Source organism: Perca flavescens, chromosome 10 (assembly GCF_004354835.1).
Source record: "Perca flavescens isolate YP-PL-M2 chromosome 10, PFLA_1.0, whole genome shotgun sequence".
NCBI lineage: Eukaryota > Metazoa > Chordata > Actinopteri > Perciformes > Percidae > Perca > Perca flavescens.
In genome coordinates this window covers 13,196,251-13,220,613 of record NC_041340.1, presented here as the reverse complement: position 1 = coordinate 13,220,613, position 24,363 = coordinate 13,196,251, and the positions used below count along the sequence as shown (strand labels likewise).

Here is a 24,363-nt window from a genome sequence, read left to right as displayed (position 1 = left end):
TACTTCTACTAGACGAATAACATCCCAGTTTGACTCTGTGATACAGAAATGTGTGCAACTTTGCAACTTAATGTCAAGTTATATCAGCGGGTTAGAAAATGACATACCTCCTTCTCAAATCCAGCAATCTTGTTACCCTTTGTGTCTATTAGTGAGCCCTGGGGTTCACAGGTTATGACATCGCGGGTTTGCTTGGGCAGCGGCAGAAGCTGTCGAACCTTTTCCAAACTTTCTGATTGCCGATCCCCGAGCTCTTTCTATGGAAATCAAATGGGTACACGGTGATTATAAAATGTTAATGAAAAGCCACTCTTTGCAAGGACCCAGAGAAGTTTTTGCCTCAATTCTACATTATTAGAGCATATTATTCAAAATCTTTGCTTGCATGCAAAGTAATCAGCTAATCAAGACAGATTTAGTTAAAATAAACCATGACTATTTCTTTAATTAAGTGTAAAATCCTTTTGCACACTAGGTGACAGTGCTATTGCTTTATTTTGTTACCCTGATACTGTCGTGGTCGGTCACATTTGTAGCCCAAGCACAGGCTTTTTTTAGGTGCCCCTTTCTTACTTAAAAAAAGAAAGAATAAAAAGCTAATGGCCCTAGGACTTAAAACCAACAAAACCAAGTTGACAACTTCAATATGAATACAGGGAAAATACTGCATCTTAAAAGTAGGAGCACATCTTCAGACACCCTGGCTATGGGTGAGAAAGGTGTGCTGTTCTTACCCTGAGCTTCTTGACCAGGTTCATATAGGCTCTCTTATTCTCCTCCATGCTGCCCTGAGAGATACTGGACATGTCAGCAGCCAGTGTGCCGTTAATCAGGACACTTAACATGTCCAACACTGTTGTGAAAAGCTCACTGTTGGAGAGAAGCAAACATAGTTGCTAGGCAGATTAAGTGACAGATCATTTTCATTTCAGCTCAGAAATAATAACGGTAAAAGTGTCCAATTAGAGGAATACTGTGTGAAATGGGGTTTCCTACTTCGTCAACACTCACTTATTGGACTGCATGTCCACTGTGCCGCTGCTGATGATGTCAAGAAGTAGTACTGCCCACTCAGTGGTCTGCTGGGTGCTGCGCTGCACCGTGTCAAACATGCCACCCACCTTGTTAGGAAAAGTAAAAAATACTGTTAGAACAGAAACGGGCCTCAGTTCAGAAAGTTAATTATAAGACTTAGACAATATTCACAATATTCTGCTGGGTCTTGGTGATAAAAAACAAGAACTAAAAGCAACAACCTGTACCCACAAAGGTCATTTTAACTTTATAAATGTATATAGCCAGGTATGCTCTGCTGTAAAGCTGGTTGTGGTGATCAAGAAGTTCTTACAAGATTCAGTCGAAGTTTTAGTGCCTCATGCATCATTTGCTTTGCCTTGCAGTCGTCCTGGTACTGGTCTTCTCTCCAGTTGGTAACAATTTGCTGCACTTGGCTGTAGAGGGAGGTGAGAAGGCCTTCCCTCTGTTCATCCTGCCCCTTCAAGCAGGTCAGCACCAAAGACAAGAATGGCTGCTGGCTCAGCAGAGACATGCTGAGGAGGGAAGAATTTAAATTGAATAAAAGAAGAAATCTTGTTCTGATGGTTATGGTTTCCATAGACCGTAAGAGTGGCAGAAAATGAAAATGCCCATTCTGCCGTACAGTTTGTCAGACGCTAGCAAAAGGATTTTCACTTTGTAGAACTACCAGATTAAATCTAATTTATTCCAGTTTCGAAGAAACATGCCACTTACCTTTTCTGTTTCTGCCTGTCCCTTTCCTTGCGTGAGGAAGAGCCCAGGTGCTGTCCTTTCTCCAGCTCCTCTCCTGCTGCCTTCAGTACATGGCCCTGAACTGAGGTGGGCAGCTTGGCTATCAGCGGAGCCACCAGCCACACACCTGACCGCTCTGATGAGCTGCAACACATAGTGCAAACAAAAAATGTTAGATTTTAACATCACTAAGCATAAACCAAAAAAAATAAAAAAGGAAAACAAATGTTTATTTAAGCCTAAAGGCTTATCGTTTGAGCCTTAAAAGGTCCAATATAATATTTGTACTGTAATAAATCCAAAAATGACACCAGTGCTTCATCAGATATTTAGGAAACATGTTAAACTGAAATACTATCTTTTCTGACAACAATGCTAATGTCAGTATTTTTTCTTTTTGAAATTTACATTCCGTGACGGAATTTATGTTTATGTTTTGATCTGTGTGTTGTTATCAACGGCCCAGTTTGACAGGCAGGCCGGGTTGCCAGATATACTTGTAAAAACGTAAACCCAGCGCGCTACAGCTGTAACGGTAGTACAGCCATGAAAGCAGCAAACAAACGAACAGGATCAACGGAGATAGATTCTACATGACATAAAAAAAGAAAACAGCATGTTTCTAACAGTTGCGTGACCAGAGACGTAACAACCCCCTGGTAAATATTGGAGATGTATTTGAAAGATGGAGACAGCTTAGAGCCCAAAAGGACGCAGAGTTGGCTTATTTTCTCCTGAACCGGTAAGCATTAGCTCCACGCTAATTTATCACAGCTACTAGGGATGGGCATTTTTTGTCATTTCAACATTTGTGTACTCACATTGAATTATATAGCTAGAGTACCCGAGTTGGTTACTCGCAAAAACAATTGAGACATAGCCAGTAAAGTGATCCCGACTGGTCCTGGCTAACGCCGCCATGCTAATCCTGCTAACTGTTAACGTTACCCGGAGGACCAGGCAAGCAGCCCATGGCTGTTTACAGCGTGTAGCCTCTTCAGCGGCTGGAGCCGACAACGGTGAGTTATTTTAAGCCACGAGAGGGGGGCTGTAAATCGGAAAGAGGGGACTGTAAGTTTGCAGTGTGTTTAGGGATTGTTGCCGTAATTCTAAGCCAATGAAGTGTGTTCCGTCGGCAAGGTAGTGGTATTTTTAGCGTTTCGTATTGTAATTCTAAGCCGAGGAAGTGTGCCTGACTGGCGTGTGGAGAGGACAGTGAGGTTGTTGTGTTTTTAGCGGTTCATACCGTAATTTTAAGCCGAAAAGGTATGTCTGTTAGTTGGTTACAGAGCTCCGCGTGAGCACGGGCTTTTATGACTGTCAATATAGCCAGCATCTAACGTTACCTACTCCGCTGTGCTGTGGAGTAATGTCTGGCTATGTGAGACTAGCATCTAACGTTACCTACTCCGCTGTGCTGTGGAGTAATGTCTGGCTATGTGAGAAAAGCGTCTAGCAACGTTGTTGTGAATGCTGCGGTCTCAGCCTGGCAACCCCCGTGAACTGAGCAGGAGGGGGCGGGGGAAACAATTCTCCAGTATTTTGAATTGGTAGTGCAGTAACTATTTTAACCGCTAGCTGCCAGTATTGCATACAACATTACATATTGCACCTTTAAAGATGTAGGAGATTATAAATGTACATGTTTGTATCCTACAAAATTCAACACAAAGAAAACTGTGAGAAAAAGCCCTTAAAAAGGAGACCGAAAGATACAAACCTTAAAATTGGCTTCATCTTGCTGGTGGTGCTGTTGTTGTTGGATGCGGAGCCACCTTGTGCCGCTGCTCCATTCCCTGAGGGGTTACTGTTCAGCTCAGCTGATTTCTGAAACACCTCTATGGTGGCCTTGGCTATGTTCTCCAAGAGTGAGTAGAGCTCCTATTGGAAAATAAATGAGGAACATTGAGATCAATTTGACAAAGACAATAAAAAAAAAAAAAAATGATGCACTGAAAACAGCAACTTACATTGTTTGTGCTCTGTTTGATCATCAGCTGCAGCTCCAGGGACGACTGTCTCATCGTCCATTGGTCCATGTTCTATGAAAGAGAAAACAAATACTGTCAGTCATATACGTTTTTATTTTTTCTTGCACAGTTCATGACACTGGTGATACATTACTTAACCCCTGATATAGCCAGCAGAGGGCAGCCAAACCTAGCTCTGAGACAAGAAAGACAACTTAATAGCAGATTACAGACCAGTTATTATTTTTGAGAGAATGATCAAAGAAGGTCAAGGTCTACCCACTTGTTCTTAAAACCTAGTTATGTGGAATATACTATTTGACCCAAAGAATCTTCAGAGAGACAGAAGTAAAAAAAAAAAATAAAAGACTATGTGAATGTCTGTGTATTCTCGACCTGTAGAATGCGTTTGATGCGCTGCCTCTGAGGGTTGTCACCATCATCACTGTCCAGCTGGCGATGTGGGTAGCAAATAAGCTGGAGCAGCCGCTGGGCCTGAATGTTTACCAGAACCGGGTCCTGGAGGGCACTGCTGTCCTCAGACAGAGACTTCAGGCAGCGCTCTCCTACCCATTCCTGCAAGGCAAAACAAGAGGGGAACAGGGGAAGAGGGAACATATGGCAGAGTTGGAAATGTGACAGAGGTCAATAACTTCAGTGATCCTTAAGCTTAAGTACCAGTATCATAAACTCATGCAAAACTAAACTAAAGTTGGGTGGGTAGTGATGAAAACAAGGCAAGGGACATTTCCCAGGAACAGAACTGCAAATGGCAGAAAATGTGTTTGTGTGTGTAAGTCGCTTGAGGTCTCAGATCATGTCCGGCCCTCTGAGCTACTGCCAGCTCTCTCTCTGGCCTTCCTATCTAAGTGACATAAGTGACATCTGGTGCAGAAAATGATCTCATTCACACTTTTTATGCATCTTTGGCTTACTGCATTAACAAATAGCTCAGAAAAGCATGAGCGTGAATGTTAGCAAAAATAGAAACTTCTTTGTTTATGTGCTTCCCACAAAAGACAGAAAGACAACATCGCTGATTATACTGAACATAAAAAGAAAGCCTCCATGCATAGCTCTGCGCAGTTTTAGACATCAAAACGTTATCTCAGTACCTTCATTTCACCTTTTTCCCATTTCACACTGACTGTGTGTGTTGATTTCATTGCTTTCATGTCATTCAACTCATTTTAACTCATATCCTCACCTGCTGGCAGATTGTCTTCAGAACATACTTTGCATATACATCCAAGCTGGCCGTTTCTATGGAGACATTGCGCCCCTCAGATATGTCGTCGAGGCCAGCAGGGTGTGACAATCCCGAGCCTCTTAGCTCAGCGTCACCTAAAACAACGTGGAGGGACCAGATAAATCTATCAGTGTTTCCTATACATGAGGTAACTGAGACTAAGATGAAGCAGAACACCTAACCTTCTTCTGATCATCGTCATTTTTTCCAGTCCTTCCAGAAAAATGCGGCGTTTTTTTGTGATTGTTGCAGGCAAAAATCCTTGATTATGCAGCACGTTTTCTTAAAAAATGTGATGGAATATGCGGGATATTTATGCAAAAATTGCGATTTGATGAAAAAAAGAAAAATATGTGATACACCCTGCTTTTCGATGAGGTTTACGTCGCGCAATTACGTCACGAAAATGCGGGGATTATGAAATCATGCAAGCCCCTCATATTTTGCGTGGAAATCGGCAATTTATGCAGTGAAAGTGCGGCGTATTTGAAAATATGCAGCCCCCGCATAAATATGCGGACTTTGGCTGATTATGCATTGAATTATGCGATCGCATAATTGCGTTTTTCTGGAGGGACTGTTTTTTAAAGCATTCTTTTTGTATGACAGGTTCTGACCTTAAACTTATTGAAATGATTGCAAAGATTCTTACCCAGCATGAAGACAGCTTTGAGGACAGCAAATACTGCTCCAACAACTATGCTGTTCTGAGAAGCAGCAAGAAGGTGGCGATCACAAGATGACCGGATACCAACTGAAGATTTATCTGCAAAGTCAAACCACCAGTAACACAATTTTCACAACCTGGCAGAAACAAAAATATGCTGAAACAATGGTAAGATTTCTGGCTGCGTTTGCTACCTGACTTCACACCATCTTGGGGGACGGGGTTGCGCTGTGGAGTCTTGAAAAGGTGCAACAGAATCCTGCAGGTGAGTCTGGCTCCTGGCTCAGAGTCTTGCTCGCTGCAGGCTGAAGGGAAGTTCAGACACATATGGATTGGTTAGAGTTGATTTTCTTCGCAACACGTGATGAACACAAGAGTGAGAACAAAGTGTTTACCACAAGCAAGAGTTGTTGGCATTTGGCACGTGTAGTTGTGTTCTAACATGAGCCAAACCCAACCAAAACAGCACGGCTGAATGGAGGTTTGTCTCCAAGCTGGGAGTAAAAAGATTAACAGTGGGGAGAGCGAAGCACTTCTCTGGCAAGTGCACAAAATGCACCGAGGCTTCATGGACTCAGATCAAATACGCTGCGTTAACTCTCCTCTCTGATAGAAGGAATGCATTATACAGCCTGGTATTCCTTCCTACAAGCCAAGCTACAATGTACTGCTCACTCATTAATAGAAAGCCTAATGGCTGATGGCTGTGAGATTATATATGGATGAACGCCTCGAGTTGCAAGATTATATATGGATGAACGCCTCAAGTTGCAAAAACTTCAACTCCGAGCATAAAAAATGCCCAACGTCATTTAACTTCACAGCAAAATAAAGGTTGGCTGAGGACGGGTGATTGGATAGAAGGAATAAAAAAAACAAAAAAAAAACTGGTCTAATCAGGCCTTCTTCAACAAAAAAGGCAGCACGTTTTGTGACCTGCAAACGCTCTCTGTCTGATCGCGGCCCAAGAGTGGAAATAAAGGTGGGAAAGCAATGCTCCTAGCCTTATCAAAGTTATGTTCCTACTCTTAGATTTATTTTGTCTCTTTTTAATTTAGTATATTTACATTTATTTCATCTCTGTGAACTTTAATTTCATTATGTATTTATCTTATTTAGAAATATCTTCCTTTTTTTCAAATTTGCTCATTCTCAAAACCACAATCTTACATATTTTATATCAACTGCTGTGAATGTACACACATATCATTTTATAATTCTTTCATATAAATAGAAATGAGCACTAGGCAAGGTGTGATTTCTGTTTTTGTTTTCCTCGAGACCGCAGAGGGTGGGGGTGGGAGAGGGTTTTTGTTCTTGTTCAATTGTATTTGTATGTTCTGTATGTTTTAAATATAAAAAAATAAAAAATAAATGTATCTAAAAAAATAAATAAATGGAAATGAGCATTGACACAACAGTATACTGTATGTATGATACCTACTGACTCAATAAGAAGATTTGAAATATTAGTTTGAGAGTCCATCCATCCATCCATCTTCGTCCGCTTATCCGGTATCGGGTCGCGGGGGGAGCAGCTCCAGCAGGGGACCCCAAACTTCCCTTTCCCGAGCAACATTAACCAGCTCCAACTGGGGGATCCTGAGGCGTTCCCAGGCCAGGTTGGAGATATAATCCCTCCACCTAGTCTTGGGTCTTCCCCGAGGCCTCCTCCCAGCTGGACGTGCCTGGAACACCTCCCTAGGGAGGCGCCCAGGGGGCATCCTTACCAGATGCCCGAACCACCTTAACTGGCTCCTTTCGACGCAAAGGAGCAGCGGCTCTACTCCGAGCTCCTCACGGATGACTGAGCTTCTCACCCTATCTCTAAGGGAGATGCCAGCCACCCTCCTGAGGAAACCCATTTCGGTCGCTTGTACCCTGGATCTCGTTCTTTCGGTCATGACCCAGCCTTCATGACCATAGGTGAGGGTAGGAACAAAAACTGACCGGTAGATCGAGAGCTTTGCCTTCTGGCTCAGCTCTCTTTTCGTCACAACGGTGCGATAAATTGAATGTAATACCGCACCCGCTGCGCCGATTCTCCGACCAATCTCCCGCTCCATTGTCCCCTCACTCGCGAACAAAACCCCAAGGTACTTGAACTCCTTCACTTGGGGTAAGGACTCATTCCCTACCTGGAGTAGGCACTCCATCGGTTTCTGCTGAGAACCATGGCCTCAGATTTAGAGGTGCTGATCCTCATCCCAACTGCTTCACACTCGGCTGCAAACCAATCTAGTGAGTGCTGAAGGTCACAGGCCGATGATGCCATCAGGACCAAGCCCACCGAACTGCAACCCCTCTCCACCCCGACTACGCCTTGATATCCTGTCCATAAATGTTACAAACAGGATTGGTGACAAAGCGCAGCCCTGGCGGAGGCCAACCCTCACCTGAAACGAGTCCGACTTACTGCCGAGAACCCGGACACAGCTCTCGCTTTGGTTGTACAGAGATTGGATGGCCCTGAGAAGAGACCCCCTCACCCCATACTCCCGCAGCACCTCCCATAGTATCTCCCAGGGGACCCGGTCATACGCCTTTTCCAGATCCACAAAATACATGTAGACCAGGTTGGGCATACTCCCAGGCTCCCTCAGGATACTTGCGAGAGTAAAGATCTGGTCCGTTGTTCCACGACCAGGACGGAATCCGCATTGTTCCTCCTCAACCCGAGGTTCGACTATCGGCCAAACCCTCCTTTCCAGCACCTTGGAGTAGACTTTACCAGGGAGGCTGAGAAGTGTGATACCCCTGTAATTGGCACACACCCTCTGGTCCCCCTTTTTAAAAAGGGGAACCACCACCCCGGTCTGCCACTCCTTTGGCACCGTCCCAGACTTCCACGCAATGTTGAAGAGGCGTGTCAACCAGGACAGCCCCTCCACACCCAGAGCCTTGAGCATTTCTGGACGGATCTCATCAATCCCTGGGGCTTTGCCACGGTGGAGTTGTTTGACTACATCAGTGACCTCCGCCTGGGAAATTGACAATGATCCCCATCATCCTCCAGCTCTGCCTCTAACATAGAGGCGCGATTAGTCGGATTCAGGAGTTCCTCAAAGTGCTCCTTCCACCGCCCTATTACCTCCTCAGTTGAGGTCAACAGTGTCCCATCCTTACTGTACACAGCTTGGATGGTTCCCCGCTTCCCCTCCTGAGGTGGCAAACAGTTTTCCAGAAGCACCTTGGTGCCGACCGAAAGTCCTTCTCCATGTCTTCTCCAAACTTCTCCCACACCCACTGCTTTGCCTCTTTCACGGCAGAAGCTGCAGCCCTTCGGGCCCTACGGTACCCTGCAACCGCCTCCGGAGTCCTCTGGGATAACATATCCCGGAAAGACTCCTTCTTCAGTCGGACGGCTTCCCTGACCACCGTTGTCCACCACGGTGTTTGTGGGTTACCGCCCCTTGAGGCACCTAAGACCCTAAGACCACAGCTCCTCACCGCAGCTTCAGCAAGGGAAACTTTGAACATTGTCCACTCGGGTTCAATGCCCCCAGCCTCCACAGGGATGCACGAAAAGCTCCGCCGGAGGTGTGAGTTGAAAGTCTGTCGGACAGGGGCCTCCTCCAGACGTTCCCAATTTACCCGCACTACCCGTTTGGGCTTATCAGGTCTGTCCAGAGTCTTCCCCCACCCCCTGACCCAACTCACAACCAGATGGTGATCAGTTGACAGCTCCGCCCCTGATCAGATGAAACAATTATAAAATCGATCATTGACCTTTGGCCTAGGGTGCTCTGGTACCAAGTACACTTATGAGCATCCCTATGTTCGAACATGGTGTTTGTTATAGACAATCCATGACTAGCACAGAAGTCCAACAACAAACAACCACTCTGGTTTGGATAAGGGAGGCAGTTCCTCCCAATCACGCCTCTCCATGTGTCTCCATCATTGCCCACGTGCGCGTTGAAGTCCCCCAGCAGAACAATGGAGTCCCCCACTGGAGCCCCATGCAGGACTCCAGTCAAGGTCTCCAAGAAGGCCGAATACTCCGAACTCCTGTTTGGTGCATATGCACAAACAACAGTCAGAGTTTTCCCCCCCACAACCCGCAGGCGTAGGGAGGTGACCCTCTCGTCCACCGGGGTAAACTCCAACGTAGTGGCGCTCAGCCGGGGGCTTGTGAGTATCCCCACACCCGCCCGGCGCCTCACACCCTGGGCAACTCCGGAGAAGAAAAGAGTCCAACCCCTATCCAGGAGTATGGTTCCAGAACTGAGACTATGCGTAGAGGTAAGCCCCACCAGATCTAACCGGTAGCGCTCCACCTCCCGCACCAGTTCCGGCTCCTTCCCCCACAGAGAGGTGACATTCCACGTCCCCAGAGCCAGCGTCTGCTGCCCGGGTCTGGTCCGTCGAGGCCACTGACCTTCACTGCCACCCGTGTGACAACGCACCCGACCCCAGCGGTTCCTCCCACAGGTGGTGGGCCCATGGGCTGGAGAGATGGGAGCGACGTAGCTTTTTCGGGCTGTGCCCGGCCGGGCTCCGTGGCAAACCCGGCCACCAGGCGCTCGCCGACGAGCCCGCCATCTGGGCCTGGCTCCAGACGGGGGCCCCGGGCTTCCTCCGGGCAGGGTCACTCCATCTCTACCTCGTTTTTGCATTGGGGTTTTTGAACCATTCTTTGTCTGGCCCCTCACCTGAGACCACTTTGCCTTGGGAGACCCTACCAGGAGCACACAGCTCCAGACAACACAGCCCTCAGGTTCACAGAGACACACAAACCTCTCCACCACGATAAGGTGATGGTTCACGGAGAGTGCATAACAATAGTAAGCAAACCAGCAGTTAAGTCTGAACAGTAAATATTGGTAGTTCAATTGTATTAAGAAGTTGTTATAACTCCCTTTTACATAATAAATAGTGTTAAATGAAATCCCCTAAATTCAAATCAAATCAACACATTTGAAACATGGCGAGTGGTGTCTCTGAAGGGGCACATCAGACAAAAAAGGTTGGGAACCTGTTTACAATAATTTAACAATATATATTTTTCAATAGCAGTACGTTTGAGATTAAATAATCCTTACCTGCATTGAGGAGTGAAGGAATAGCCACACAGCGAACCAGATCTTCTAGGAGTAGGCACTGTCTAGCAATGAGAATGGCTACGAAGGTTGCCAGGGAATCATGGAAGGACAAATCGCTAACCTGAAGGATGCAAGTACAGAGATCAACGTTATAGGTAATGGTGTGAGATGAGAAAAGCTACTGCAATCAGAGAACTTCTAAATACTAGAATGGGATTAGAATTAAATGAAAGCCAGACAGATGCTTAAAGTAGGAACATATTTGACTGACATTATTGACTGATATTCAACTAGTGTTTACATGTGAATAATGGTTAAAGTCAAAGCAATAATTTATAGAGTAAAGGTGCAAAAATTGCTACTACGGCAGACACCCATTAACCTAGCCTAGTTTAAGAGTCATGAAACCACATCTTACATCTACGTTACACAGCAAGTCATTGAAGCCACAGTTGCCATTGTTAGAGGAGCAGCAGAGAGCCTTGAGGATGCCGAGCCACTCAGCACTCAGGGAGCGACAATACGCCGTCAGCTCTGCGCACAGGATCCCAATATCGTTTACCCTGAAAGCACATTACATGATATGAAACAGCAGTCCAACAAACAGTAGAAAACTGAAGCACTCTGAGCCATACACACATGCAACATAATCGTAACAAAAGTGAACACACCTCTCAGGGTCTCTGTGGTCCACGCACACATCCATGAGCACATTACAGACAAAGCTGTAGCGGTTGGCTGGGCTGTCGTTGAGGATCTTGCCCACCATAGAGTGGTTGAAGTTGTGGGCCGAGGGGTTGGCAATGGCTTCCATCATAAACACAGGATCCCAAAGCATGTTGGAGTCTGAAGGGTCGATATTGCAGTAGATGGAGTTTTTCACTTTGGAGCAGAACTCACTGAGAGGGAACACAAAAGGAGAGAATAAAGGATTAATGTCGGTACTGATAACTTAAAAGAAACTATAAAATACATAAAGGGAAACTTGGGCAACAAATAACATTTGGTGATTGTTAATTAACTGTACACAACAGCTTGATTTTCCTGATTGATAGAAGCAACTAAAATGACACTGGAATTGAAAATATTATAAATAATGCATAGCGTGTATACATGTTAGGATTCTAGTATGATTCACTATTTGACACATCCCCTTGTCCAGAAAATGGACCTCTATCCTTGAAGGGATTAGTCCAAAAAGGTTCTGAAGCAGAGCTAAACATGCATTTATGTTAATGCAATGGAAAACGTTCATTTTCAAATAAGCAAAGATTTATTTCTACCTGAAGATCTCGCCAAACTTATTCTTGAGGTGACTGCAGGAGGTGTAGAGGTCATACAGGTAGGCCAAGATGCAACGCTCAGCAGAGGAACAGTCTGCCGGGTTCACACCTGATTTCACCACGATGCGCAACCTGAGAACACATTTACTCACATTATTCAACTGAGACTCCTTCAGCTACATGCTTTAAAGGAAAAGGCAGACATTTTGCGAAAACACTTATTCGCCTTTTTGTTGAGAGTTCGATGAGAAGACTGATAACACTCATGTCTGTACGCTAAGTATGGAGCTACAACCAGCTACTGGCTAAAGATGGTCTTTTTTTTGTATAAGCACTACTTTTACATTTAATTACATTTACTTTAATTAGATGCTTTGTATAAGATGTCTTTGTCTTTATCTTTAACACTTGGGGCATTTAGCTAATGCTTTAATCCAAAATGAGTTTCAATTGCGACAGTAGAACCAGCTAAAATGACCAGCATCACAAACAACTCGTAGTGGTACTCCGTTCAGGAACTAAGTGCCCTGTCAGCAATCCTGTGACAATAAAAATCCTCATTAAAGATAATAGTATGAGGTTAAAACCCAAAACATCATTTTTACTACTTTAATTATAAGACTAACTCACTTCTTTACCCTGGTAAACATCCCTTTAGGGTTGGAATTTAATCTCAGCAAACCATACCAGTCCAGATTTAGGCCACCAATTAAAAATCCAAGCATGACCGAGATTTGGAGGTTCTCGATTTATAAACATCAAAGTGACATACCCATCAAAAACTTGCGCCGTCTGCTCAGGATTGAGAATGAGGCAGGAGTGGTACCTCCTCAGCACAGCAACAATACACAGACACAGGCTGGTGGTGTAGGTGCCCACCAGGCTGGATGACTTCAGCAGCAGCTCGGCTTCCACCAGACTCAACTCATTCAGAAGCTAAAAACAAACAAATTCAGAAAAATGGAAAAACACAAGCTTATTAAAATGGGGGATTTACATGGGCATTGACAGGCTGACAGAGAGAGGAGCTGTGCAGAACCATATGGCTCTGTTTACACAGATCACTTCAGCAGCATGGTGTCGTTATATCACCAGTATCGTGATGCTTTGAAAGTTATCTTGGTTGAAACAGCTTTACGCTGACACTGTAGCTCACACTTTATACCTGAACTTTCCTGTTAACAAGAGTTCCAGTGTTAGCAGGTTTAACAAATGCAAACAAAGTCAGTTTATCAGGGCCACACACACACACACACACACACACACACACACACACACACACACACACACACACACACACACACACACACACACACACACACACACACATAGAGATTTATCTGTCTGTCTAATTGTTAAATAACATTAGTGATGAAGTTGCCCATACCTGAATAGCAAAGTCTATGAGGCCACTAATGTTGAGGGAGTACTCCATGAGGTCAAAGATGAACTGAATGTGCTGGACGAGAGGCAGGTGGTAAGACATCCCTAAGGCAAAGCTGGTGATCTGTTCCAGCACATTTCTGGAGACCTGCACACATTAAACATTTCAGAGATCATTGACATGCAAAAACAACAATGTTAACAGCCTTGGTCCTGACACTGGGCTGCAACACACAACATGCTGCCACTCAGCGGAGCTCCAACAAGCAATGGCAAAATATTATGTCAGAATTCTGTTTGAGGGAGGCAAACAGGACAAATGAAGGCAAAAACAACCAAAAATGTGTCTTACAGTCATAATACTGAAAATATCTCTCTGATCTAATGACAAATTATTCCTTTAATACAAATATGGGTACTAACACAACCATAATGCTATTGGAAAGTTGTTCTCTTATAAATAAGAAATAACTGTTAAATCTGTATTGTTCCCTAAAGACCTCACCCTGAGATGTTGTTAGCTATATTTGAATTAAAGGCACTTAAAAAAACTAATGAAATTGAGCACTCTTTTTCAATCGCAGGGTTTCATAATTGTATTATCGGCAGAATTGAATTCAGGATCAAGTACATTCTCCGTTACAACCTGTTCTACCGAGAAATCTAAATACATTACGTTCTACTGCCTTTTTAAGTGACAGTCACCTAAGCGCATTATATATTCAAATTGTATTCAGACACCTCACAGGAGAAATCAAAATATATTCAAATCACATTTACATTCAAATGAGTCACCTTGGGAGGTCTTCCGTTTTAGGCTGCTACAGTTATTTGCATTAATAAACCCTGTGGCTGGTTCCAAAATAAGGAACTTATTCCTACATACTCTGAAACATGAGACACATTAAGACACAAAAGAATGAGATTTCCCGGTCTAACCTGGGAGGTGACTTGGTGCTGGTCAAAGTGGGAGAGGTGCTGGAATTTGGAGAAGATATCTTCCGCAGTGGGAAAGGCCTCCGGCTTACTCCTCTTCCTCTTTTGTCCTTCCTCCCCTCCTGCGTATGTGGGAAAGAGAAGAGAACAGAAAATAAGAGAGGGAGCAGCAACTCATAGCTGGTCAGCGGTATTCTTTCCAGTCTGCCAAACAGGCCAGTCGTGAAATTGAGTTAACCCAAATGGTCTGTTATCTTATTTCCAGCCTCATGCGAGGCTTAAGTGTCAGTGCAAAAGACGCTGCTGGAAAGGCACTTGGTGGTGCTTTTTATTTAAATGAAACATCACTGTGAGCTGAAGGTTATCATCGGTTCACAGCAATGTGATAAGGTGACACAAAACACTCCAATCTATGCAATTATATCTCTGAAACCTTCAATCACCTTAATAAGGTCATGTGTATCTGAGATAAAGTGGCTGTGAACAGATGAGGGCTGTTAGCAGAAAAAAATTGGTTGGAAAGAAGATTGAGTGATGCAAGCCCCTAAGGGGTCGATAAAGAACGAAAAAAAAAGCTTGTTCTCTTAAGTAAGCAAACAAATGAAATGTATTCCAAGAAGGAGAGTTATTGAGATGATAACAGCTCGAATGGCCAGAGTGCCTGCATGCGAACAATGTTTCACAAACATCCAAGCATGATAAAGCTCCTGCGTTCCAAACTGCCGTCTGGTAAAACATTATCTCTTTCATGTGTTTTTTCTGCAGACAGACGCAGGAAAAAAAATCCAGTCAATAAACTGAGGGAAAAAAAACGTCAAAGCAATTTCACTGACAACATTTTCATTATTAAAACATAAAAAGTAGGTGAAATGAAACTGAAACGTAATCTTAAATGGCAGTTTCCTGCCTGACAAACTGCTTGCCTGCAGCTAAGGTAATGTAAAACCTAAGTAAATGGGGAAATACAGGGACATAAAGTTATCAGTCAAAAGCTGTTACCTGTTTCTGCTGTGCTTTTGCGGTTCAGCACCTTCAAGATGTCTTTGGTAATTTTCTTGATGGTGTGTCGCGCCTCATCTCTCAGTTTGCCCACACCGTAGAGGACCACTAACCGCTGGTTGCACTCGTGGCTGGCGCTCTCCTCCTGAAGGCAATGACAAAAGAGACAAACGAGATCCTCATAAACTGGATGCACCTGATAACCTGAGCAGCATAGCAAGACAAAAACACATTTGGGCTAGACCAAAGGTTTGAGGAATAAATTCCACAAAATTGTTAAGCTACGAGAACAGACTTTTCCTCTAATTTTAGTTTAAATCCAGTTTTGAATGCTGTGTTTTCAGCAGTAACAATATAGCCTCCTTTAGAAAACATACAATTAATAAGAAAACTAAACTGGAGACATTCAACATAAGTATGCTTTAAAAATATTAACTTTAAGCCATTTGTAAAATGTGAGAAAATGCCCACAGTTTTCAAAAGGACAAGGTGGTGCCTTTTGACAACAGCCCAAAACCCCAAACTATTCAGCTTACTACAACATAAAAAAAAAGAAAAGCAGTAAATCCCTCACAATTGAGAGGCTGGAAATAGGTCATTTTCTTATTATAATTTTTGCCCGAGAAAGTACTTAAAATATTACAATACTTGATAGATTTATTGTTGATGAACTAAAGAATAATTGACTAATAGCTTGAGCTATTAGGCAGCACGGTGGCTCAGTGGTTAGCTCTTCTGCCTCAAAGCAAGAAGGTTCTGGGTTCGATCCCAGGTCGTCCCTGGCCTTTCTGTGTGGAGTTTGCATGTTCTCCCCGTGCTTGCGTGGGTTTCCTCCGGGTGCTCCGGTTTCATGCCACTAGGACTACAGTTGAAAATTAGCTGACTGGCTAACACTGGCGCATTTACAGAAATGTTGATTAATGTGCATGGTCCTAATATATATATATATAAATAAATAAATAAATCTTCTTCTTCTTCTAATACTTTAACAATCCAGGCTGGATCTAAACAATTTAGTAGGAATTATTATTCTAGAAATTAAGATTATTGTCCAGTACATGCACTTACACTAGAAAATGTCTGTAGCTTTACCAGACTTCTGGTCAAAACTTTCAGATACAGAATCTTGTAGATTCTAACACAACAGCCTGCGTAGTTAAATCGGAGGCCTGTGTATTGATTGAAATATATGCAATCAATATATCTGTTCTGTCAGACGCATGTGAGATAAGACTAAAAACAAAACAAACAAGCTAATATGCATTCAGGGTAGACAAGCTGTACGGAAACTGATTCATAACAAACCACAAGAGTTCTTTTTTCTGGGATTTCTTTTTAAAAGCTGCGAGTTCTCTTACCTGAGGAATGGGGAAGTGAGTGGCATACTGAATGTGGCGAGGTTGTTCATACAGTTGAGGGAAAGCAGGGTCCATGCCCTTGTCCTTACTGCCGGCCTTGCTGTCCTGCTCTGGGGCTGGCTTCTCAGGAGAGGGGCTGCCCTTAGACTCACAGTGCATCGGAGGAGAGAACATCTGCAAGGCAAATGAAATTACTTCACACAAGAGGCACATTTTTAAAAGGCGATTGTACTAGGGCTGGGCGATATGGAGAAAATCAAATATCACGATATTTTGGACCAAATACCGATACCTCAACCATATTGTAGTGTTGACTATTGGTGCTTTCACAAAATATTTACACAATGAGATTTTTGATAAATAATCATCAGTATTGTGGATATATTGACTAAGTGGGTAAAGGCAAATAATAGAACAGTTACAACAGTCTGGTAAGTTCAGAAAATGACATCACTCTACGGTAATGCAGCCTTTAAAACCAGGAAAAGACAACACTTATTACACAATATTACGATATTACGATATCCAAAATCTAAGACGATATTTAGTCTCATATCACGATATCGATATATTGACCAGCTCTAAATTGTACGCCTAATAACTAAATACAACTTGATTCCAAATAATATTTATGCATGCACTATGGAAGGAAATACAATGTTGTGTGTACCTCGTCAAAATTAGCACTGGAGTTGTGATCGATTTCCATCGACTCCGACAGACCGGTATCCTGTTGAACAAGCAATAACATGTTACCCTTTTACACCACACTGTTACTTTTTCCTGTTGCACAAATGACTCATCAACACCAACAACAGATGCCTCCAACATGCCTCCATCTTGACACTGCTGCCTGCGTCCTGCTCCTTGCGCTCTGATTCATCGGAGGGCTCATCACTGGGGGAGCGTGGGCGCTGCAGATGGGAATCAGAAGCCAGGTCACCACGGGAAATGAGAGTGCACATGTAGATGTTGTGAGAAAAGACGTCGTGACGGATGAGCTCGCAGAAAAGCAGGACCAGGTTGGAGAACTCCACTCGTTCACTTTCGTTCCCAGGCTCCGCTGCATAGGGGAAAGGGGATTTGAATAATTTAATACCAAATAATTAAATAAGAGGCAAAGACAAAAGGATATAAAGTCCCTTTAATATCAGATCAAGATTAACATATTTGAGAATCACAGCTGCAGGAAATGTAGAAAAAAAACAAAACAGAAAGAGGCTCACTCAGTGTGGGGGCCTGAGTATCGAGAAACTGTAGCAGTACATCCTGAAAGATTGGTAGCGTGGCAGCTGAGAGGGAGCCGGATGACACGGAGCCCTTCTCGTCCACCACCTCCGACTCACCACACCTCTGCAAGCAAATACACACCAGACAGACACCAAACAGTCTTTGAGTGCTAAATGTAGAAAACCTGTTTATAAGCTTTCCTCATTCAACGCGTTCATTCGGCTTCAAGTTTGTCCACAGATGCTACAAAAAAAACACCACAAAATATGAATTATGCAGTCATTTTAGATGTTATTGCAATGTTGGAGGGTGCGATGGGTCTGTAGGGCCATCCCAGCAGTAATTCATAATGTACAAACGGTCATGTCGAAGCAAGAAAAGAAACGGATTTGAGAATATTCATTATATACAATAACGGTCTGCTGATTTATAAAACTCAAGCACTGTGCAGACTAACGTCAAAGGTTGACATTCAGGGCTATAGTCAAAACCACCAGTCGAATCTGAGACAAGTCCCCTTGTAACCATGTCATCTTTTCACTAGGGGCGTGTTTTTGGGGCCGCAGCTACACGTGAGGACACCAAGTGCATGTCAAACAAGCAAGAGACAGAAACATGTGGTAGTAACTCACAGAGGGTGAAGTGCGTCTCTTACCTCTGCTTCTATTTCCGCCTGTCTCTTTTCCAGCAGCTTGGCCACCACCATGGCCCTGTGTCTGCCAGAGCGCTTACAGCACACGGCCCATTCACAAAGCAAGGTCACCACCGCGTCATCATCTGGCGACATCTGGACAAACAAAAGAGACAATGCTATAAATAGAAGCTTGTGGCCACATTTCATAATCTGATGATCAGTTATAAAATGTTATCAGCACAGCGGAACCACAACTCCCACTTTTCAATCTCAGGGTTTACAGTTTTACATGATAAAAAAATAGAGAGGTGAGGGGAATCGATACTTACCTCATGGCCATCTTTACTCTGACCTGACCCGAATATTCGGTTGTACAGGGAATCCAGTGAGTTGTTAAAGTCAGACTTCTCAAAGCTGTGGTTGTCTAAAACCTCCAGGGTGTGGAGAACCCTCCCGATGGTGAACCCTGGCAACAGATTACAGAAATCACCTCAAACACTGACTTAGTTGTATGCTGTGGAAACAGGTCTCTGCAGAGATAAATTAACTCTTTTCTAACCTGCTGTGGTCTCCTGACACTTGTCAAACGACCACCTGAACTCTACTGCCTGGCCTCGCTCCTTAACTTGCTCCTCGATTTCTCTCAACTTTGTACGGACCTGTGGTGAAAGAACAACAAGAGAACATTATCCTGACATCTCACATAAAAACAATGAATGAGAAAACGCCCATGGGCTGTAAACACATTTACAAGTCATCTTGAATGCAAGAGAGGTTTAAAAAAAGAAAGTTAACTACATCATAACATGGCAAAAACATTCTCACTACTAGCGTTTGAGTTGAGATTTCTTTGTGAAACTACAGTTTCCTTCATGTGAGTCATATTTGAAGTTTGAAAGCAGCTAGGAATCCTGGAGTAAGTATTTAACACAAGTAAGTATGGACACATTTATTTAAGTATATGTTTGTTTAGGAGTATACAGTATATGTATGTTTTTTTCTTTCATTCACTGGCTCTAAATAGCAAAACACTGAATGTGATGGGAAAAACCTGCTTTTTCAAAAAAACTAACAAACAAATGGAGAAAAAAAACCCTTACAGTTTGCAGGGATGAAGGTACCTGCTGTGTGAAGGCAGTATTCCCCCCTGGCATTGGTAAGCTGGACGGAGCGATGGGCAGGAGGTCCAGAGGTGAACCAGTTTTGTTTCTGCTGTCTGTCAGGGAGTAATGCCACACCAGAGCACTGGGACAACACAATACTATGCTCTGATGCGTCAATAACAAGAGACAAATAACAGAAAAGAAAGAAAAATAGAATATATATATTAGTAAGTAAAGAATTTGAAGTCTCGTCTTACATTTCATATTCCATGTATCAATTATGCATCAGTCAAAATGAACACTGAATACCTGTAGCATGCAGCTGAGCCCGAACACCAGAGGCCTGTGCTGAGGGCAGATGTAGAAGTCCGTGAACGCTGTCTGGGGCTGGTTGCCTCCCGTCGGCTGCGAGGTCGGGGTGGGGGGCAGGGCGTTACCTTGCTGCGTCAACATGCCATGGGCTGGATGCCCTCCTGTGCCGGGGCCCAGGCTCCCGTCGCTTAGCAACAGGTTGAGGCGGCGTGTGCAGAAGTAAGCCAGTCTCCGTGACAAGTAGGCCGACTGTACAAATTCCCCTGAGTACTGCAGGATGGAAGAGAGATTCACAGCATTACGCACAGCACTCAGTGTCCATTAACATCAGTCAACTTTAGAAACAGAAACAAAATGAGGTGCTGTGGGCCCCGGTGGGCCTCTGCCAGCAAAGGTCAACACCACCTAAGTGCTGTGCGGACCACAACACACAACTGGTTCATGATAAATTGTTGACAGCTCTAGAAGGCTGTCATAACACCAAGTGTGTGGGTGATTGTGTACAGCTGTATGAATGTTAAGTAGGACTGCATGAGTGATGATGTGAGGCTGGGGTAGAACGGTTGAGCTGATGAGTAAGTGGATAACGGGGGTATACCTGTAGTAAAAGCGGCAGGAGAAGTCTGAGAAGCTCATCTTCACCAGGTCGGACCTTCTCGAAACACTCCAGCACCCATGTCAGGAACTCGTGTCTGTCTAACATCCCATCCTGAACACAGAAACCAAACACAAGGTCATCTTAATATCAAGTAGACGAAACAATAGTTACATTGTTTAACACAAGATGGTTTCATTAATTGAAATTGCAGTGATCTCCTTCTTCACTTAGGGGAATATGGTAGGTAAAAGTACGCAGAAGCAGTGATGGAGAACTTAATTAGAAAAGGTAATCTATTTCTAATTCCTTTCCTCCTCTTCCCAAATATAAATGTGATTATGTTATTTATTACTCAAATAAAAATAATCATATTGCTTTGTCTCAATTTCTCAATTAATCCCTCTAACACTATTTAGTACCTCGTTTAATTAGCTAAGATCCATTGTAGCGCATTACACCACTGTGTTACTGGAAAAAAATTGTATTGTGCATATTACACTGTACATTTTAACTGACCTGAAACATGAACATGGCTAGCTTCTCGTTGTATTCCCACTGCTTCATGGCCGTCTCCACATCTGCGGGGGTGGCTGGTATGGGTGAGCTGCAGCCTTGACTGGGAAACTGTCTGTAAAACTCGGCCACCTTCTGAAGCTGCTCCCACAGGTACTTTGTAATAATCTGAGTCCATTCTACACACACAAAAACAAAAATGCACCTTAAAGCAACAGAAATTGAATAAATGGCAGAAGATATTCTACTCAAAGAAATCTTATCATACCACAGAATAAAGCCTACTATTTTTCATATCAATTTTTAAAGAACACATGGAACAAAAACAAGCACCCACACCCACAACACTAACATTAACCAACAACCCTTGCTTACCTATACAAGGATCAATCACATGCCTCTTCTTGACTTTAGTTTCTGTGATGGCTGCGTGATACGCACAAGTCATCTTGATCATCCATGCTGAACGCATGACAGGGACTGAGTACTTGGCCAAGTATCCAAAAACCTCCTCCTTTTTGCTAAAGATTGGAACCTGTGACAACGACATTTCATGTGCGTTAGTAGTGGAAACGATGCAAACACACCAAGAATATTTCCAAAAACAACACAAACGGCAAGAACAACTAACTGACAGAATCATCATAATCTTTCATTAAAAATGTTTAAGTGTCACAAGAGTACTGCTAAACACTTGTTCTAAACAGCTAACAATGTGATAGACAAGTACAGTCCAAGATGCTGAATAGAACCATGAGTTAAACCATATACATTGGGTGCACATTACTTCTTCTACTTCTAATTTATGTAAATAAAAGTTTCAGAAGTCTGTTTCAATACAATAATTACATGAGAGTTTCTTTCCAACAGTGCCTGTTCTGTTTTAAAAATAAATGCACTGGTATAATTGAATGCATGAAATCCACATTTTCAAATAAACACATCTCTTATGTTTTCCTGATGTAATTTCTTCTGTGGTCTGAAGAAGTAGCTGAGGAGCAACCTGGAACTGGTGTGCTTCTGGAAAAGTGATGCGTCAAAGTCATTACTAAACACAGTTAGAAAACATTGTTCACTGTAGTAGACAAAACAATGAAATATGTATGTACCAATGCAAGCAGGAATACACAAACTACAGCGTAATTGTAGAAGATAAAGGGCTTTCACACATTTATGAATAGAAAGCTCACCTTCCATTTAACCTGATGTATTTAAAATTCAAGACCTATTTGCTGCCATTTGTAAGAGCACCCCAAGAGTAACCAATTTGTTGTTAGAGAATTTTTTTTAAAAAGCACCTCACCAAACAAACAATCTATAAATAACAGATTTCCAAGTTTAAAAAAATGAACACAGCAATAACACCTGTTTCCACTGTTAAACAATTGCATTAATTGTGTTTTGGATCAATAAACCCAAACAATAGCTGTGTTTAAAACAGAAGCATCAGTTGGGTTGTTATAACAAGGAAATAAAACACACTGCATTTACTTACCTTTTCTGAATCGTTCTTGTTTAGTGATGTTCAATTGAATTGTCCATGAGAGTTCTGCACTGTTTGGGGACTGTTTTATCACCGTAGCCACACGCTCTCTTCTTGGCTTTTACAGAACTGACACGTACATTTCTCTGAGCGGTGACATATTTATCAGGATCCTCCACACCTAATTTGTTAGCTACTTCCAGGTGGTCCTATGCAGTAAACAGCTATCGAACCTTGCCAGACAGTAATAAGTAAAGCTAAATTTGTAAGTTGACGACGCAAAACATGCACTGATATAGCTGCAATCTTTGAGTATCGGGCAATATCAGCTTTCAAAAAACTTGAAGTATATAGCAACATTAGCGGCCCTGTGAGGCTGTATTAATGTTCATTACATGTTGAAAAGCTACTTTCCTCAGTCTGAGATGTATGGTCAGGCTCAACTGTATGTAGCTTAGCCTTGTAACATTAGCAGGATAGCATGGTAGCATTTGGAATGGTAACATGCTAACACTTAGCTGTGAATTCAACATGCTAACGTTCAACACAATGTTAACGTTGACATTATTATAGAATAAATCTTATTTTGACAGCCACTTAATTACCTCAAGACAGACAAAAACAAACATCTTATTTTCATTAGTATTTATATCTTATCAGTAATGGTAATCAATCATACAGCTGAAGGCTAGGATTGATTTTACTTTAACAAACCAAATGCTTGGAATGGGGAATCCATTTCCTTTCTTGTGGACATGGGTGAAAAATGTTTTGGTCAGCCTAAAAAATCAAATCCTTTCCAACTGTAAATAGTAGAAATCAGCAGGGGAAAAAAAACATGCACAAGACTGATGTGAAAAGAATCACACTGATTAAACGGCCAACCCAAGCACAGCGCAGCGGGTGAAGCCAATGTAGTACAAAGTAGATGCCTTCTCCAGCCATTATACTGCCAGTTAAACCAACATAAAGAAAACATCATGTAGAGACTCTTTTAGAGTCTCGCGGCAGGGTCTTACCTTTTTAGCAAGCTGTGTCAGAGGTTTAGTCCCCGCTAAATCCGTGAACCAATTATTGATGGAGCTCTGTGACCTTGCTGTGACAAGCCAGAAATTATCCTTCTGGTTGACCTGCGGCTTACGTTTCCCGGTGTCTGGAAACGTGTTGTAACGCAGCTTCTCTGCAATGATGCTGCTAAAGTTTGAACTGATCTGTAAAGCATTGAGGAAAACATGTATGATTGCCAAATCAATCAATCACACAAAAAATACAACAAGTAACATGCAGGGAAGAACCTGAGCTAAAGTGCCAAGAGTCATTTACCTTCGCAGGGTTGAAGTTGACATTTTTGGCACTGCCATGTTCATCACCAGACACAGCTGGTTGGTTATTGAATCCTTGTTTCACATTCAGTGCAGTCAACTCATCCTGAAACAAACATATGACAGTGCAAATGTATAGATAATAAAAAGCATTCATGCAAAGTTGCTAGTGTCGATCTAAAATATCTCATATTTTCTAATCCCAGATCAGCTACTGGTATTTTCAGAAAATCAGCATCTGGGCTTATTTGGGTTTGCTGACACCAGGAAAATAAATTAACATAATTGTTAATGCTATTTGTTGATTTTGTTTGGATATGCCAAATTGTAATTATGTAAGTGATTATTGGTCAGACTGTAGAGCTAAAGCTATGCTTTTTGTTGGTTGTTGGCCCTATACATGTTCATAGCAACAATGATGACAAAGGTGAGATACAGTTTTAAAAAAACGTAACTAAAGAAGCAGTAAGGCCACATAGTTTTGCCAAAAGTGACTATTTTTTCATAA

At 42.8% G+C, this 24,363-nt stretch overlaps 1 protein-coding gene across 1 annotated transcript in view; it reads right to left on the bottom strand.

The window, feature by feature from the left end:
* Positions 1-24,363, bottom strand: part of med12 (mediator complex subunit 12) — a 35,887-nt gene that overhangs the window by 10,001 nt on the left and 1,523 nt on the right. The window contains exons 2-34 of the mRNA XM_028588964.1: positions 23,857-23,961; positions 23,553-23,744; positions 21,426-21,585; positions 21,054-21,229; positions 20,538-20,648; positions 19,937-20,209; positions 19,646-19,792; positions 19,084-19,183; positions 18,854-18,990; positions 18,546-18,677; positions 17,887-18,013; positions 17,494-17,723; positions 17,331-17,390; positions 16,661-16,834; positions 15,303-15,447; positions 14,307-14,425; positions 13,372-13,515; positions 12,757-12,920; positions 11,985-12,116; positions 11,373-11,600; positions 11,120-11,264; positions 10,702-10,822; positions 5,851-5,961; positions 5,642-5,755; positions 4,948-5,084; positions 4,137-4,316; positions 3,741-3,812; positions 3,491-3,651; positions 1,753-1,914; positions 1,349-1,550; positions 1,012-1,121; positions 735-870; positions 108-257 (exon numbers count right to left, since the gene is read on the bottom strand). Of these exons, the coding sequence (XP_028444765.1) occupies positions 108-257; positions 735-870; positions 1,012-1,121; positions 1,349-1,550; positions 1,753-1,914; positions 3,491-3,651; positions 3,741-3,812; positions 4,137-4,316; positions 4,948-5,084; positions 5,642-5,755; positions 5,851-5,961; positions 10,702-10,822; positions 11,120-11,264; positions 11,373-11,600; positions 11,985-12,116; positions 12,757-12,920; positions 13,372-13,515; positions 14,307-14,425; positions 15,303-15,447; positions 16,661-16,834; positions 17,331-17,390; positions 17,494-17,723; positions 17,887-18,013; positions 18,546-18,677; positions 18,854-18,990; positions 19,084-19,183; positions 19,646-19,792; positions 19,937-20,209; positions 20,538-20,648; positions 21,054-21,229; positions 21,426-21,585; positions 23,553-23,744; positions 23,857-23,961 (4,857 nt within the window). The remainder of the gene's footprint in view (positions 1-107; positions 258-734; positions 871-1,011; positions 1,122-1,348; positions 1,551-1,752; positions 1,915-3,490; positions 3,652-3,740; positions 3,813-4,136; positions 4,317-4,947; positions 5,085-5,641; positions 5,756-5,850; positions 5,962-10,701; positions 10,823-11,119; positions 11,265-11,372; positions 11,601-11,984; positions 12,117-12,756; positions 12,921-13,371; positions 13,516-14,306; positions 14,426-15,302; positions 15,448-16,660; positions 16,835-17,330; positions 17,391-17,493; positions 17,724-17,886; positions 18,014-18,545; positions 18,678-18,853; positions 18,991-19,083; positions 19,184-19,645; positions 19,793-19,936; positions 20,210-20,537; positions 20,649-21,053; positions 21,230-21,425; positions 21,586-23,552; positions 23,745-23,856; positions 23,962-24,363) is intronic.